This window comes from Oncorhynchus tshawytscha, linkage group LG30 (genome assembly GCF_018296145.1).
Source record: "Oncorhynchus tshawytscha isolate Ot180627B linkage group LG30, Otsh_v2.0, whole genome shotgun sequence".
Taxonomy (NCBI): Eukaryota; Metazoa; Chordata; class Actinopteri; order Salmoniformes; family Salmonidae; genus Oncorhynchus; species Oncorhynchus tshawytscha.
The window spans coordinates 8,102,975-8,118,496 of NC_056458.1; the positions used below are offsets into that span (position 1 = coordinate 8,102,975).

The 15,522-nt window shown below is 41.6% G+C and overlaps 1 protein-coding gene across 4 annotated transcripts; it reads right to left on the reverse strand.

Moving 5' to 3' along the window:
* Positions 1-39: 39 nt before the first annotated feature.
* LOC112228854 (WD repeat-containing protein 44) lies at positions 40-11,899 on the reverse strand. Of its 4 annotated transcripts, none has more exons than XM_024394552.2 (20): positions 11,871-11,899; positions 8,337-8,370; positions 7,795-7,872; positions 6,727-7,321; positions 6,344-6,468; positions 5,934-6,026; positions 5,668-5,804; positions 5,407-5,490; positions 5,187-5,293; positions 4,912-5,063; positions 4,633-4,771; positions 4,424-4,497; positions 4,147-4,263; positions 3,931-4,053; positions 1,948-2,139; positions 1,675-1,776; positions 1,484-1,599; positions 1,284-1,411; positions 1,031-1,177; positions 40-707 (listed from the first exon to the last, which is right to left on the reverse strand). In XM_024394552.2, exons 1-20 carry the CDS (start codon positions 11,882-11,884, stop codon positions 619-621), a joined length of 2,646 nt encoding a protein of 881 aa, XP_024250320.1. In that variant the 5' UTR covers positions 11,885-11,899; the 3' UTR covers positions 40-618. The 4 variants fall into 4 exon arrangements, with proteins under 4 accessions (XP_024250320.1, XP_024250318.1, XP_024250319.1 ...); XM_024394550.2 differs by lacking the exon at positions 11,871-11,899 and adding an exon at positions 9,149-9,727; XM_024394551.2 differs by lacking the exon at positions 11,871-11,899 and adding an exon at positions 9,149-9,725 and having other exon boundaries at positions 4,433-4,497.
* Positions 11,900-15,522: the final 3,623 nt, after the last annotated feature.

The window sequence follows — 15,522 nt, forward strand, 5'->3', positions numbered from 1 at the left end:
TTCTCATCTCAATAGAAAAAACAGAATGAGCTCACTTTAAACAAGAATACCGTTTACTTTATTAAGTGAATCATAAACAATGTAAAAAAAAAAAAAAAGTGGTTCCATTTTATTATTCATTACACACTGACAGACGAATGATGATTTGCAACCGTAATGATTGGAGTTAGTGCTTAGTTAACAAATTTAAGACCGTCATTCCTGGCAAGGAGGAGCACGGGGGTACTAGAAACGCAGTAAAGTTAAGAGTAAGACAGCGTACCCCTTACACTCTGACAAATAGCTTACATTAGTGTATTTTAACCATCCATCCCTCAGTTACCGGTCCTGCTTTACAGTCTGACCGTCTCAAACAGTGCACACTGGTTCTGTGTTAAACAAAAAAAAGTGTGACAGGACATCTGTGAGCTGCTTCCTCCATTTACAGTTCACTTCCTTCACCTTCCCCTCATCCTCTACTGCAGGGTCCCTATTCTCCGGAGGAGAACTCCTCCCGGAGCACTCACCCGTAGGCAATTGGCCGGTTTTTAGAAGCGTTGGCAGGGCAGCGGGTTGCTCTGCCTCCATTGAAGGACTGTACACTGACGGCCAGATCAGGAAGGGTTCAGGGTGAAGTGCTCAGTACTTTTTTACATTGATGAAAACCTTAATGGCGCCAGTGAAGTCAGCAGAGAGCAGAACCTCTGTATGATCAGTCTTCAGAGCCCCTGTGGACGAGAAATACCCTGTTTAGCATTGAAAACTACAAAGTTTTCCTATCGACTCACACCATTCATTGATCACTCTTAAAGATGGAAACAGCACTTTTGTTATCGTTTTGTGGACAAAACAGAGGTGAGGAGAGTTGGGCGGTGTGGGAAAAACATTTGCAGTACATATTCTGCTGTTCTATAGCACATGCAATGACATCAGTGTTTGTTGTTTGCAGTAACTTCTTTGTAGTAATATCTAAAAACTGATGTACTAGTTTGACCATTAAGGATCCCAGCTTTAATGAAGAGTCGCTCTGAATAGTCTCAGTATACTGTACCTGAGGGAATGGTCTCAGAGTCAGTAGAGTCCAAGCTCTTACACTCTGCATCTGCCCCAGCCCCCGCTTTCTCTGCCCCCGCCTCCTGGGGGACAATCAGGTTAGGATGGGGCGCAAAAATAGCTGATGTCACTACTGCATTGTGGGCTGAAAAATAAGAGACTGGACTTAGTGGAAGAACACTACAAAAACACGGACAGTGTTTCATATCACCAACAGTAAAAAGCTGAGCACCACTACAGTATCTAGGTACCTTTAATTCCCTCCCAGAAGTCATTGCGGTCTCGTCGTACAGAGGTGAACTTGCTCAGGTCATGGTAGGTGCTCCAGATGTACACGTACTTATCCTCTGAGCCACTCACAATGAATGAGTAATCATGGCTGGAAAATAGAGTGACAGTTCGTTTACCGACTACATAAGAACATGCCAGACTGAGAAGGAGCCGTTCTCACCTGAAGCTGGCTTTGATCTGACTACTGCTGTTGACGTAACCCTTGTACTTCATGGACAAAGACAGGTCCCGCAGGTCATACAGGCGGATCCTGGAGTCATTGGAGGTCACTAGAATCTACCAACACAATACAAAAGACTCAGCTAACAGATAGGCATGTCTGTGGGAAGAGCACCAGGAGCATGGCTATACCTTGTTCTCTCCAGGCAGAGGCTCGATGCCTGTGATTTTCCGTCCTACTCGATTCCTGCCTCTGGTCGACCGTACGTGGATCTGGGTGTGGTATTTAAGGCGCTGAAATAAGAACAGACATTCGAAAAACGGTGAACCCTCTCCAATGTTCCTCATTTTCAGAATTATGTCCTGCCGTTGTAATACTCAAAAGAAGAATCAAACATCGGCTGAAATAATAATTTTTCACTAGCCCTTCAAACTTGATGAACAGTATGTCTCCCTCTACTGTACCTCAGTGTCGTAGAAGATGCAGCGGCCATCGTAGGTGCCGATGACGGCGTACTTCCCATTCTGGCAGAAGTTGGCAGCAGTGATGAGGCGTGTTTGTCCATCCACCTCGTTCCACAGAGCCACCTTCTTGTCTGGGATGTTCCACAGACGCAGCTTCCCATCCAGAGAGCCACTCAGGAAGTACCTGTCGTCCTAGGAGAAATAACAGATGATCAGTCTGGTTAACAGAGTCAGAACATCGTCAATATCCCCCTGCAAGCGGATACCAAGACGGCCATCAAGTAACTTCACTGGACTTTATGCAAACTGGAAACCATATGTCCTGAGGCTGCATTTATTAATGCAGCGGATTTTAACAAAGCTATTCTGAAAACAAGGCGAGCTAAATTCTAATCAGCATATCGATTGCAGTACACGAGCAAGTAACACATCTGACCACTGCTACTCTAACTTCCGCAATGCATACAAGGCCTTCCCCCTCTTTTGGCAAATAATTTTTTTTCAACCTCAGGAGGCTGAATTTTTTTGTTGGGTTTATCACCGAAAACCCTCACTAACTTTTACAGGTGCACAATTGAGAGCATCCTGTTGGGGTGTATCACCACCTGGTACGGCAACTGCACGGCCCACAACCGCAGGGCTCTCTAGAGGGTGGTGTGGTCTGCACAACGCTTCACCGGGGGCAAACTACCTGCCCTCCAGGACACCTACACCACCCGATGTCACAGGAAGGCCAAAAAGATCATCAAGGACAACAACCACCGGAGCCACTGCCTGTTCACCCCGCTATCATCCAGAAGGCTAGGTCAGTAGAGGTGCATCAAAGCTGGGACCGAGAGACAGAAGCTGTTTTTCAATCTCAAAGCCATCAGATTGCGGGACGGTTGAGCTAAGGTAGGTTGCGATTAGCATGAGGTTGTAAGTAACAAGAACATTTCCCAGGACATAGACATATCTGATATTGGCAGAAAGCTTCCATTCTTGTTAATCTAACTGCTCTGTCCAATTTACAGTAGCTATTATAGCAAAATAATACCGTGCTATTGTTTGAGGAGAGTGCAGTTATGAACTTGAAAATGTATTAATAACCCAATTAGGCACATTTGGGCAGTCTTGATACAACATTTTGAAGAGAAATACAAAGGTTCATTGAATCAGTCAAACTTTGCACACACACTGCTGCCATCTAGTGGACAAGATCTAAATTGCGCCAAGATTCCTAAGTCATATTGGTCTTTCTCTTGCATTTCAAAGACGGTACAAAAAAAACAAATGTGTTTTTTCTTTGTATTATCTTTTAGCAGATCTAATGTGTTATTCTCCTACATTAATTTAACATTTCCACAAACTTCAAAGTGTTTCCTTTCAAATGGTATCAAGAATATTATTGCATTTCCTTGCTTCAGGTCCTGAGCTACAGGCAGTTAGATTTAGGTATGTAATTTTAGGCTAAAATTTAAAAAAAGGGTCCGATCCTTAAGAGGTACAGCCACCACTAGCACAGAGAGGCGGCAGCCTACCTACAGACTTGATATCATTGGCCACTTTAATAAATGGAACACTAGTCACTTTAATAATGTCACTTTAAGAATGTTTACATAGCTCGCATTACTCATCTCATATGTATATACTGTATCCACTATCTGTTGCATCTTAGCCGCTCGGTCACTGCTCATCCATATATTTTATAATTATATATTCTCATCCCATTCCTTCACTAGATTGTGTGTATTTGGTTATGTTGTGGAATTGTTAGATATTACCTGTTAGATACTGCTGCACAGTTGGATCTAGAAGCATAAGCATTTCACTACACTCGCAATAACATCTGATAACCATGGGTATGTGACCAATACAATTTATTTTGAGAACAATCATAGCCAACTCACTCTGCACTTAAATATTTTATTTATTTTTAAAAGTCACTACTTCAACCTAAACACGCACTGACAAAGGCACACGCGCACATAAAGGCTCACTTACTCTAGGATGGAAAGCGATGGCTGTGACAAAGTCAATATGCTGAAAGCAGCATAGACACTCTCTCCTGGATATGTGCCACAGTCGGACAGTCTTATCCATTGACGAGGAAAGTAAGAAGTAGTTCTGGAATCAAATAATACAGTGAATACTAGGACAGTGTACAGGCATTTGGGAGAAATTGAAAGGGGGGGGGTGGAAAGGACTGTGTAGTCTCACCTTTGACCAGGACAAGTCCAGCAGGTCAGCCGTATGACCCTTGTACTTGCAAAAGGGGACTTGGCGGAAGGGGAGATTCTTGTCCTCTGAATCGGGGTCTTCAGGAACACTGCTCATCTGGGAACAAAAAAAGAGGACCTCTTGTCTGTCAGACTGGGGCTGAGGTCTCCACAGTAAAACTGGTGTAGTCACCCAAAGCAACCCTGAACATAACGTTACTTTCTTCATGTTTTACAGCTGACCCTCAACTCTAACCATGTCACTGATGGGTCCTAACCTTACTCACCCCACCGTCCGTGTCTGATTTAGAGGAACACAGGCTTTCCTGAGAGGGAGAGGGCGACACACGACCTGGTTGAGAGAGAACATAAGAACCATGAGAAACCCACCAAACAAGCTTTACATTTACGAAAGGTGTGGCAGACAAACTATTTTGTTCAGAGACAACAGAGCCCAGCCCTTCTTAAGGTCTCATGATCTACCCACCTTCAGTGTTGTACTTTATCCTCATGTTGTTGAAGTAGTCAAAGGCATTTTTCAGAACCCAGATTCGCACCACATTGTCCTGGCCTGCTGTTGCCAACAACCTCCCACAGTGTGAGAACTTCATGGTCCACACTGCACCCTGAGGACCGGACAACAGAACAAGGGTTAGGCAAATATGCATGAATATATATTCACGCTTACATGCTGTATGGTTCAGTCATGGAAGAGGTCTGTTGTTCAATGGAAAGAAAGCACTGACACATTAACACACAATCTTACCATGTGCTCTCCACTCAGGTCCTGGACCACCTTGACCTGATCAAAGTCAAAGGGGCCCTTGAAGCTGTGGGCTGCCTTGAACTTGACAGGCCGGGTGTAGGGCATCCCCTCATCATCACTGGAAGACGGGTCATCCTGGTCGTTGTGAAACACTGAGACACAACCACACAGTGAGACGTCACCCAGCAGAGTGACTAAACCGCAGCAGAAGAATGTTTATCGGAAGGGGGAAATTTAAAAAAAAAAAAATAATAAGTGGATGGGGGCTGGCATACCTTCATCACGGACACTCTTCACCTTGTTGACGGCCTTCTCACCATACTCTTCAGCCAGATGCTTGGCCCTCTTCACAGACTTGCCCAGGAACTTCTTCAGTTGAGTGCTGTGGTCGTGAAGACAGAGGACACATTAAACACCGTGAAACCGTCACAGACTGTCAGAGCAGAGAGGAAACACTAACCACAACATGAGGCAGGGCACTATGCCATTTCTTACGTTTTCTGTTTCAGCTTCCCTCCGTCAGAGTCGGTCAATGGAGCCTGGGCCTTGTCATCATCATCTGACTGTGCTGCGTCATTCCTGACAGGAAAAAACAGAAAGACATCTTCCTCAAGATTCGTATGATCTTTTTTTATGTATGGGACTGCTACTGTTAGCACAGGGGAGCTGTACGTTTTTTCAACCATAGCCCACGGATTGGTGTGGCCCCATGATATATTACAGTCCTGGCTTGAGTGATAGGAGAGCAGTTCTTACGTGATGTACTCCTTAGTCCTCCTCATGATGTGTAATGTGAGTGGGTTGATCCCTGTGGGAAGCTTCTCCTCCGCCTGGATGAGAGGAATCTCCTCACCTGTGTCCAGATTCTTGATCATCACACTCGCCAGGATCTCCTATTACAGAGAGCCCAGCCAATCAATGAATTAGAAACAAACACTCAAAAAGGTATGTGTAGAGAGTAGACAAGCCCCTTTATACAGGTTAAGGGTGGATGAATGAAAGAGCGAGACAAGGAAACATGCCTCATCAGTCAGCTCTCTGCCAGAGTTGGATCGTGGACGCTGAGGACCTAGAGGGTCGCCAATGGGACTGGATGCCTGCTCATCCTCATTCTCCTGTGGGAACACACCAATATACACACACGCACTTACTACACTGGTTTTAAATCTAAGACAAAGGGGTATTCCGAAATGCAAGGGTCAAAGGTCTGTTGAAAAAGGAGAATAAAGAACAGAAAGTAAATCCACACACAGGTATGCTGCTGCCGAAGTGTTTATTCAGAAGAGGACAACATTTTAACCCCAAACTAGGTCTTTGTCAGGACAAAGTTTTCCCCAAGTGCAGAAGAATATATACATTGGTTTCCTGGGCAGCAATAAGTGGACCTGTGCTCTGCGCCAATGGAAAGCATAGGAAACAAATACCCACTGACCTGTGCTGTGACAACCTTGTCCCCGCTGGTGGCGCTAGCCAGGTCCAAAGAGTGCTGCAGATCCTTGGTGATGCTCCTCACTGTGCTGCTGGGAGACACCAGGCCACATGGCTCCTCCAGCTCCCCTGCATACACCGGCCAATCACACAGCAAAGACACAGGGTTAAAGGTCAACAGTGTCACCTTGTCTCCATGGTTACACAACTAAATGATCATGAGTAAGTGTGGGTAGTAGTGAACAGCTGAGAACAGTTATGAGAGGTCAATGTGTTCAGCTCAGTATTCCATCCCTGCAGCAACATATTTAATTGACATGCATATCAGCATTTTATCTTGACCTTGTGCTACTGAGTGTGTGGGTATACAAGCAAAGTGTTATTTACCTTCCAGTCCTGCTGGCCTTATACACTCCTGGGACTTCTTGCTGAGGGGTAAAGCAGGCCGGGATGGGGGTGGTGGCCGTGGAGGAGCAGCTCCACTGGGAGGGGGTGGGCGTGAAGGCGGAGGTTTCTTGGTGCTGGCCACAATGTCAGGCTCTACAGTGAACTGCCGTGGGGGTTTTGTAGGCCCCGGGTCAGAGGAGCCAGCCGGCTTGTCTGTGAGGGGATCTAGGACATCTAGGATGTCTGCTGGTCTCTGCTCCCTATCCCTGTCCTCTGCAGACACCCGGGGTAGGTCAGGGAGGTCCGGCGGGAGGTCTAGTTGCCCCAGGGTGCTGGTGATGTCTGGGGGCTGGACGTGCTCCTGTGACCCTGACGACAGGCTGGGGATGTCTGGGAGGGCCATGGAACACGCTTCCTGCTGTTCCTGTGGCTGCTCTGATCTCTCAACCACAGGCTGAGGTTCAATAGCAGGATGCTCTCGTTCTACAGGGGCCACATTTTTGTCCTTCACCTCTGACTCTGCCCTTGTATCAACATTCCTCTCCTCCTCCACTGCACTTCCCTTCTGGCTCTCCTCAATGATGCTGTCGATGATCTAGAAGGGACAAGACATCATAGATGAAAACAATCATCAAAAAGGTAATATACTCATAACAGGATGTTTCTCTAATGAGGATTGTGTGGTCGTATGAGTGTATTCTCTCTGATAAAAGTGTTGTGGGAACTCCCCACACTTAAGGTGAGAGAGGGGCGTGAAGAAGGAGTACAGACACACGTTGGAGGGTCTGTGTTGATGACAACTTAGTGACGTGCCACACATCCAAACATTTGCTGGAGTGACAATGTAGAATCTGGTGACGCCATGACAGCATTTACATAGAGCCCAAAAACTAGCAACCATCAAAACACATTTACCGACATGAACACTACATAGTCAGGGGCTCAGTAACTATTAAAAATTCTCAGGAATAAAATCCAACTTGTTTTTTTCCATAATGTCATAACCACCTAGCTAAGTAGGGATTAATGAGCATTAGCCTACATTTTAAGATAAGGAGGGGGGAGTACCTGAATGGAGTCATCTTGGCGTGCCTCAGGTGCGGCCAGCCCAACAGCCACGTCCTCTGGTGGGCTCTCTACCACCCCCTGCAGGAACGCAAAACTAAATGTACATGGAGACTGACGAGGAGAAACACTACTTTTATAAACTAGCACCTCATACAGGGCATCTACACACTAACATTTTGGGATGTGCTTACGATTTGTAATATTTTACTAGTAAAAGGGATGACAATGTCCTGAATAGAGTATGTGAAACACTAAACTGGCACCTACTGCAGGACATGCAGTAGAAAACTGCTTATTGCAAACAACCCTGGGTAAGGCTGTGTTTTGGGTTTAGCCTCAATAGAACTCTTAAAGGCGCTCCTCTAGCTCGTTTGAAAGTAGTTACCCAGCTATGCCCTTTAAGTAATGATTAAACTAAAAACCAACACTCGGTTACAGTTTTTGACATCTCCTAAATTAAATGAAACTTCACTCTCTAGTCTTTAAAGAGGTTAGGTTCTTATTGTTTTTTACTGTCAAATGCTAGTAAGAACAATAAATACCTGAGGTATGGGAAGGACAAACTTTTCAGGTGTCCTAAGTAATAAAAAGACACAAGTGGAAGTGTTAGTCACAAGACTAGTCCTGATATGGTTTGTCAGAATTACCTTTACCTAGGGCCTAGGCTACAATTCAGACGAGAGATTTGAAAGAAATCATGCTTGTTTTAACACTACAAAACAAAAGACACAGGACAACCGTATAAACAATTTATTCTTAACATGTAAGATATGTAATCATGCAAGCTACAGGAAATTACAGCACCTGTTACACCAGTGTTCTCCTGTTAGTTTAAGTTCGAGCAAATTAGGAAAAATACAACTTTTCAATAAGCAACAGTTGAAGCCAAAACCACTGTAGCTATTTTATCTCCAATCCCTCCACTATAATTATATAAAAAGGAAAATGTGTGAGTCTCAAAGAGACATGTCAATCACACTTCTCCCTCTCTCTCCCTTACACTTGACCCCTCTTATATGGTCATGGCAAAAACAAAGTTCCTGTTGGGAGTCTTTGGCAATTGATGACCCTTTGCCTCTTTAAAAAGATGGAGTAAAATAAGACAAGGCAAAATCATCCACAGACTGGAGGCATAGTTGTTGTCGTTGTTGCAAATAATTATAGGTAATGTTTTCATTCCTTTATTAGAGAAGAGACACTGAATGTATGAGCAGAATAATTCTTACTTGCGAACATCTGGTTGAATTCATGTCAGTGACCAGCATCATCATCACAGCTGATAACGTTTTTCAACACCAATAGCACAGTATATACCTTTATTTGAGCAATTGACATAAGTAGAAAGGTTACTTACACTTTAGGAGATGGAGTAAAATTGACGTCTTCAGCAGCATCGTAGAATTCCTCTGTGTCACTATCTGACGCCATTTAGTTAGCTTGCTAACGTACCTAGCTAGTTTAGATGGATTACAATCCGATAAGGGAAATCGCTGCAATATTTAGATGTGGTCGGTTTATTATGTATACATACAATTCGTACAGGAAATAAAAAGGTTACCCCACTGAAAACGGACTTCTTTCTGTAGGATACACCCAGATGTTGCTAGCTAGCTACTAGCTAATGCCTGGGAGAGGCCACTCACCTGTGTGTACTAGCTACTGCCGGTACTGGCCGCTATTGCTAACGTAGCTAGCTAACTAAGAAGGTGGCCCTAGTCTTTAGCTAGCTACCAAGTTTCTTGAATCAATTCATAAATAAATACTCTGAATTAAAGGTCACCTTTAAAACGACTACCTATTACCGCGGTCTTCCTAGAAATAGGACTGCAGCCGCAACAAATTTAGGGCAGCTTCAGAAACAAGGAGAAGAAGAACACCCCCAAAAGATTAAAAACACACATTCGGAAATCTCGCGCGAACTTATTTGACAGCTTCAAACCCCCAGTCGTCTCTTTCATATACGCTGATCTGAAAACATAAAGCAAAGATGGAACCTGATTTGGTCACTTGTCTACTTCTTTCAGAGCTGTTCATTAAGGATTCACGTATATTGTAAAATACATTATAGTATTTTACAATACAGAAGTTTTATAGTAGTGTTTTGTATTTTATTAGGATCCCAAATTGCGAAGGCAGAAGCCACTCTTCCTGGTTTCCAAATAGCAGTAAATGAATTTGTACAGTAATAGTTTAATGATGACCCTTGCTTAGGCTCGATACAATCACCCCAAAGTAAGTTAACTCTATTGGAGCAGTGTTTAGCAATAGAGACCGAGGTTTGACATCCACACGGGGTGTTGCACTGTTCGCTGCAGAGGGAATAGTGTAACGACCATAGATATCCTATTATATTAGTATTCTGATTCCTAATTATATGGAGCTGTGGGCTGGGAGACATGGGTTTGAGATCCGCAATTGTTTGGTTCACACCTGTTGTCCTTTGGTTACAAGTTGTTGTTTTTTTACCGAGTCTTCTAGGCTTACTCTTTTAGCTCACTGACCGAAAGCATAGACTGGCTTGGGGAGCAAACGTAGTCTTCAGGTCTGCAGTAAAAATAAAAACACAATTCATCTTGTTAAAAAAAAAATAGGCTATTTCTGGTCTATTTGTGAGTCATCTATAACATTAATTTATCAAACAAACAACGATATTGTCAGCACAATGCTTTCTTCTCTGCGGTTTTACACCTTAAATTAATGGTATATACTAATACTGCCACCAGCTGGACCACGCTTACTTTGTTTGGGTTTTGGATGTTTTGTGGCTATGAAAAAGATTGCCATATGAGGGTCTCGCCAAAATGGCGCTGTGCGCACACGCATTTCTCCGTATTAAAACTTTGAATTAAATTGTGAATCTCCTACAATTTAGCTATAGTCATCTGTCGTTTGTCTATTCAATATTAATCACGACTACATTTTATATTATTCCCCCCCCCTCTACTATCACTCCAAGCAAACCTCCTGCCTCTAAAAAAGGCAAGTCTGACAGTAACTTCAACTCAGCGGACATTGTCACCACGCGTTTGCAATTAATCAATAGTAGATCTGATGCTTTAAAAAAAAAAGGATTGCTAGCAACGCGGGCCAAATTGTAGCGCTGAAAAAGACTTAACTTCGAATGTGCATATGTAACGGTTTATTTAAATAGTTAAATTCCTGCATGAATTGGGTATTATGCCATCTCCTGGTAGATTAGTGTATTTACATCGTCTAATACACAGCGATAAAGGAATGGGATTCTGGGTCATCCACAGCAGATTTATGGAGAATTCTCGGTTTTCCATGTGGGTTTTATGCTAGCAAAATGTAATTTTTTCAAGTTGGTAGCTAACTCGAAAATGCGTCTTGTTTAGGAGTATTATTTATATCCCATCGACAAATGATCATTATTCCATACTGTGTGTCCCATCATTGCAAGTAATTCATGACACATGTATAAAGTATATGTTTTATAAACTCACAAACACCAGCCAGTGTATTAGCCGGATTTTGTTAGTTTAGTAAAATATGTGGAACATTCTAGGTGTATTATATTTCTTCGCCACAAGAGTGTGGCATTTTTCAGGTTAATTTTATATATTTTGAATACTAAAATGGATAATAGTTTATTCTGATGTTGTACATATGAGATTATTTGATGTATTTATTTTATTATAGTAAATTAAGAATTGGTGGTTAAATCCACTATACGATCACAATGACTGATAGACGTTTCAATAGTTTTTTTATGTTAGTATATTATACAGCAGATGTATAGAGAATTGCTGTGGCAGTGCTATTTATATCCCGTCGACTACTGATCATTCATCCATACTGTGTGTCCCATCATTTCAGCTTTGGAAATAAATGAACTATCCATCCATTGCTCCTTCCTCTGTTGATTTACTGTGGGAGGTCTATTTATATCCCGTCGACTACTGATCATTCATCCATACTGTGTATCCCATCATTGCAGCTTTGGAAATAAATGAACTATCCATCCATTGATCCTTCCTCTGTTGATTTACTGACTTGAGGGATGGGACCAGGAAGGTCACACATAGTGATAAGAAATTAAAGAAAAGGTTACTCACCTTGAAACGCGCATCCAGAAAGAAGGGCTCACTGACCGTGTGAGAGACTGGTCACCGAAATAGAGAGCTATTCAAGGCGTTGGAACTTGAAACTGCAGGGTGTCCCCGAGGTGGAGATGCAATATGTACGTCAGGAGACCACACGGATCTGCCAAGCTTATTCTCCTGGAGGAGAGGACCAAACTCCCTGAAGTGATTGACATCGTTCACCGTCTCGGCTCCAAGCGTCCTAACAACTCCAAGCCCAGGAGCATCATCATGCAGTTTACGCAGCAGGTCTACAGAGATGCGGTGTGGAAAGCAGTGAAGAAGTCCACCTACCTACAAACCAAACGTTCTGAAGTTTAATGAGGATTTATCCAGGGTTGATCGAGAGAGGAGGGAGAAGCTGTAGCCAGTGATTGAGGCAGCGCTTAAGTAGGGAAAGACTGAATATTATTTCTGGGCGAGTGCCTTCATCAATATAACTGAAATGTATCCCTTCCTGAGAGCATACACTTATTGCTGGATCAGTGCGTTCGTCCTATTTCTAAGCAGCACATGTATGAGCTTTGAACTTTGGTGTGGACAATGAATGTATATAATTGTTTCTATTCTGTTTCTGATAGAAATGGGTTTTATTTCCTTTTTATAGAAAAAGGCCACTTCGGGAGTATTTTGGTTGCTGACTGACAGCTAGTTCATTTTAAATGTAGCTAATTGACAGCTAATTATTGTTGCATTTTGTATTTTTTCACTCAATAAGGTCTATGAATATGCTGTGGCTCTTGGTGTTTCTGTTCTGTACTCGGTTACCTTCCTGTGAGCACTTGACAACCATTCCTTTAGTGTCCACTTTTCTTCTCCGTGTTCTCGTTCACCTAGTCTTTGTCAATAGTTTCTCTTAATGCTAGGGGGTTAAGACACACTGTGAAACATAAAGCCTTGTTTCTTTTTCTTAAGCAACTGAAAACGGGTTGTTTCTACTGTAAAATGATGCTTACTTTTGGAGGTCGCAATGGAGTAAATTATATTTGGCTCTCACATTGTTCGGAACGATCAGCAGGTGTTGCTACATTAAAACATTGTTTTGGTAGTGTCATTTTGCATTCAGATCGTGACTCAAGTGGTTATTATCTTTTGTCGTATAATTTAATTTAGTCAAACGATTTTGGTTACTGTTTATGGGTATAACCTATTGATGCTGTAGAAAATCGAATTTTAGATTATCTGAATTTCCCAGCTCCTTATTCTTAATAGGTGGAGATTTTAATATTGCTTAAGATAATGATCTTGATAGGTGGCCTCTGCGGCAGTCTACTTCACTGAATGCCAATCTATAGTTATTTATGCAGAAGTTTGATCTAGTGGATATGTATGGAGAGAGAAGTTTCCTCTTGAGAGATCCAATACCTGGTGTAAAACATGTACTAGACGTTCACTTATTGACTATGGTTTCAGAGGGCTTAAGAAACAAGGTTTCTATTCATATTCTTAACAACAGACCATAGAGCTATTTGCATACAAGTTTCAATATTTCCCTGTAATGATAGTCAATGCAAAGCTTCACACTGGAAACTGAATAGCTTCATATTAAAACATGAAATAGTCAAATTTTGATATAGGTTTTACTATAAAAATTTTAAATAAAGCCCAGAGGCTTCTACAGTTTGAAATGGCTAAATATTTAAGAAAATATAGCAGTGATCTTGTAAAGACCAGAAGGATAGAAGAGGAAAATGTTATAATCAAGAATTACCTCGCTCTTCCAGAGACCTAATAGTTTTTCAGATATGGATAAAGCTGAGTTAATTAACCCTCCTGTTGTGTTCGTTTCATGTTAATTCATTCAGTGTTCCCGGTCCAAAATGACCAACCCATTATAGCTGATTATAAATCCATGATAATACATATATTATCACCTAATGTTGTGTTTGATCTTTTTATCAACTTAAGTTCTTGTGAACATTACAAGTTTTGAACTTTTATTTGCTATTTATGGCCTGTAGGCCTCATTGACCTGAGCTCATACAACTTGTTTTTGAGTAAAAAAGGCATAATTTATGGATTATTCAGATGAAACATGTTGTGCTATTTATCACAGACTACTTTGTGTCAAAGTTTAACAAGGACTCGCTCCTCCTCACAAGTGTCATGATCAAAGATATGATCAAGAGCCTCACATACAGTATATTGTTTGGTCATTGTGCTGCCACAGAATGAATTGTGAGCAAGGCCTCACTCACAATTCTCTTCTAAATGTTAACTATTGATTCTTCTGATCAAGAATGATGTGATAATCCCATCTCTTTAGAAGAAATTACAGAGGCTATTGATCGCCTTCAAATTAACAAATCCTCTGGGGTTGATGGTATTACTGCAGAATTCTGCGAAGTTTTCCCAAAGAATTGTCTCCTTTCTATTGGAAGAGCACTCTGACAGTATAGCCAATGAAGCACTCCCTCCCACTCTAAAGCAATGTTTAATTACTATAATTCCTAAACCCCCAAAATACGTGTTACTCATTGATAATTGGCGTCCAATTTGCCTTTTAAATAACGATTACAAGTTAATAATAGCACTTGTAGTTGCTAAATGATAAAGGGCTGTTTTGGATGCCATTATAGATGAGTCCCAGTCAGGATTTATGAGAAATAGACACATCTCAAACAATGTCACACTGGTATTAGATATCATAGATTACTCAGATTTGGTCTCTGATGAGAGTTTTATACTCTTTGGATGTGTATAAAGCCTTTGATTTTCCTACTACTCATACTGTGTAATTACAATATTGAAAACAATCGAGATTGATTGATTTAAATTCCATAAACAATCCCCTTTTAGCAATGTCTTTGACCTACAAGCACAATTTATCTCCACACAGATATTTTACCTGGAACAATAGAGATATCTTATTTTAAGGCAAGTCATTATTTTTGAGAAATGGATACAAAACAACTGTTCAATGATAAAGGTATTTTATTTAATTGTGCTGAATTCTTGCCTTTTGTAAGATACCGATAACTCCAAAGGAATTTGCTGTAGTTTACTGATGCAATCCCCTCTGGAGTTATTGTACTTTTTAAGGATGTAGACAAATCTATCCCCTCTTCTTTACCTTCTCCTGATCCAGTTGACTCAACAGTAGGAAAGATAGGTTCCTCTCCTTCTGTTTTGAAAAACAATAGGAAAATATGTGCCTTATTTCAATGTGATGTTGTTTCAGTCCCATATGTCATGTCTTTCTGGAATGGCTTTTTAAGAAATATGAATTGGAAAATGTTTGGTGTCTTTCTCAAAAGTTTATTTGTACTAATACGATTAAATAAGTTTCTTTATAAATGAATCCACAAGTGCTACCCTACTAAACATGGCTGTTTCCTGTACCTTCTGTAATGAACATCCGGAGACTGCTTTACATTTATTTTGGTATTGCTCTTATACCTGGAAGCTGTGAGAAGATATCTGTAGATTTGTTTTAGATCATATACACTACCGGTCCAAAGTTTTAGAACACCTACTCATTCATGGGTTTTTCTTTCTTTTTGACTATTTTCTACATTCTAGAATAATAGTGAACATCAAAAACAGGCACCCCTGTTAATTGAAATGCATTCCAGGTGACATCCCAGGTGCATTCCAGGTGACCTCATGAAGCTGGTTGAGAGAA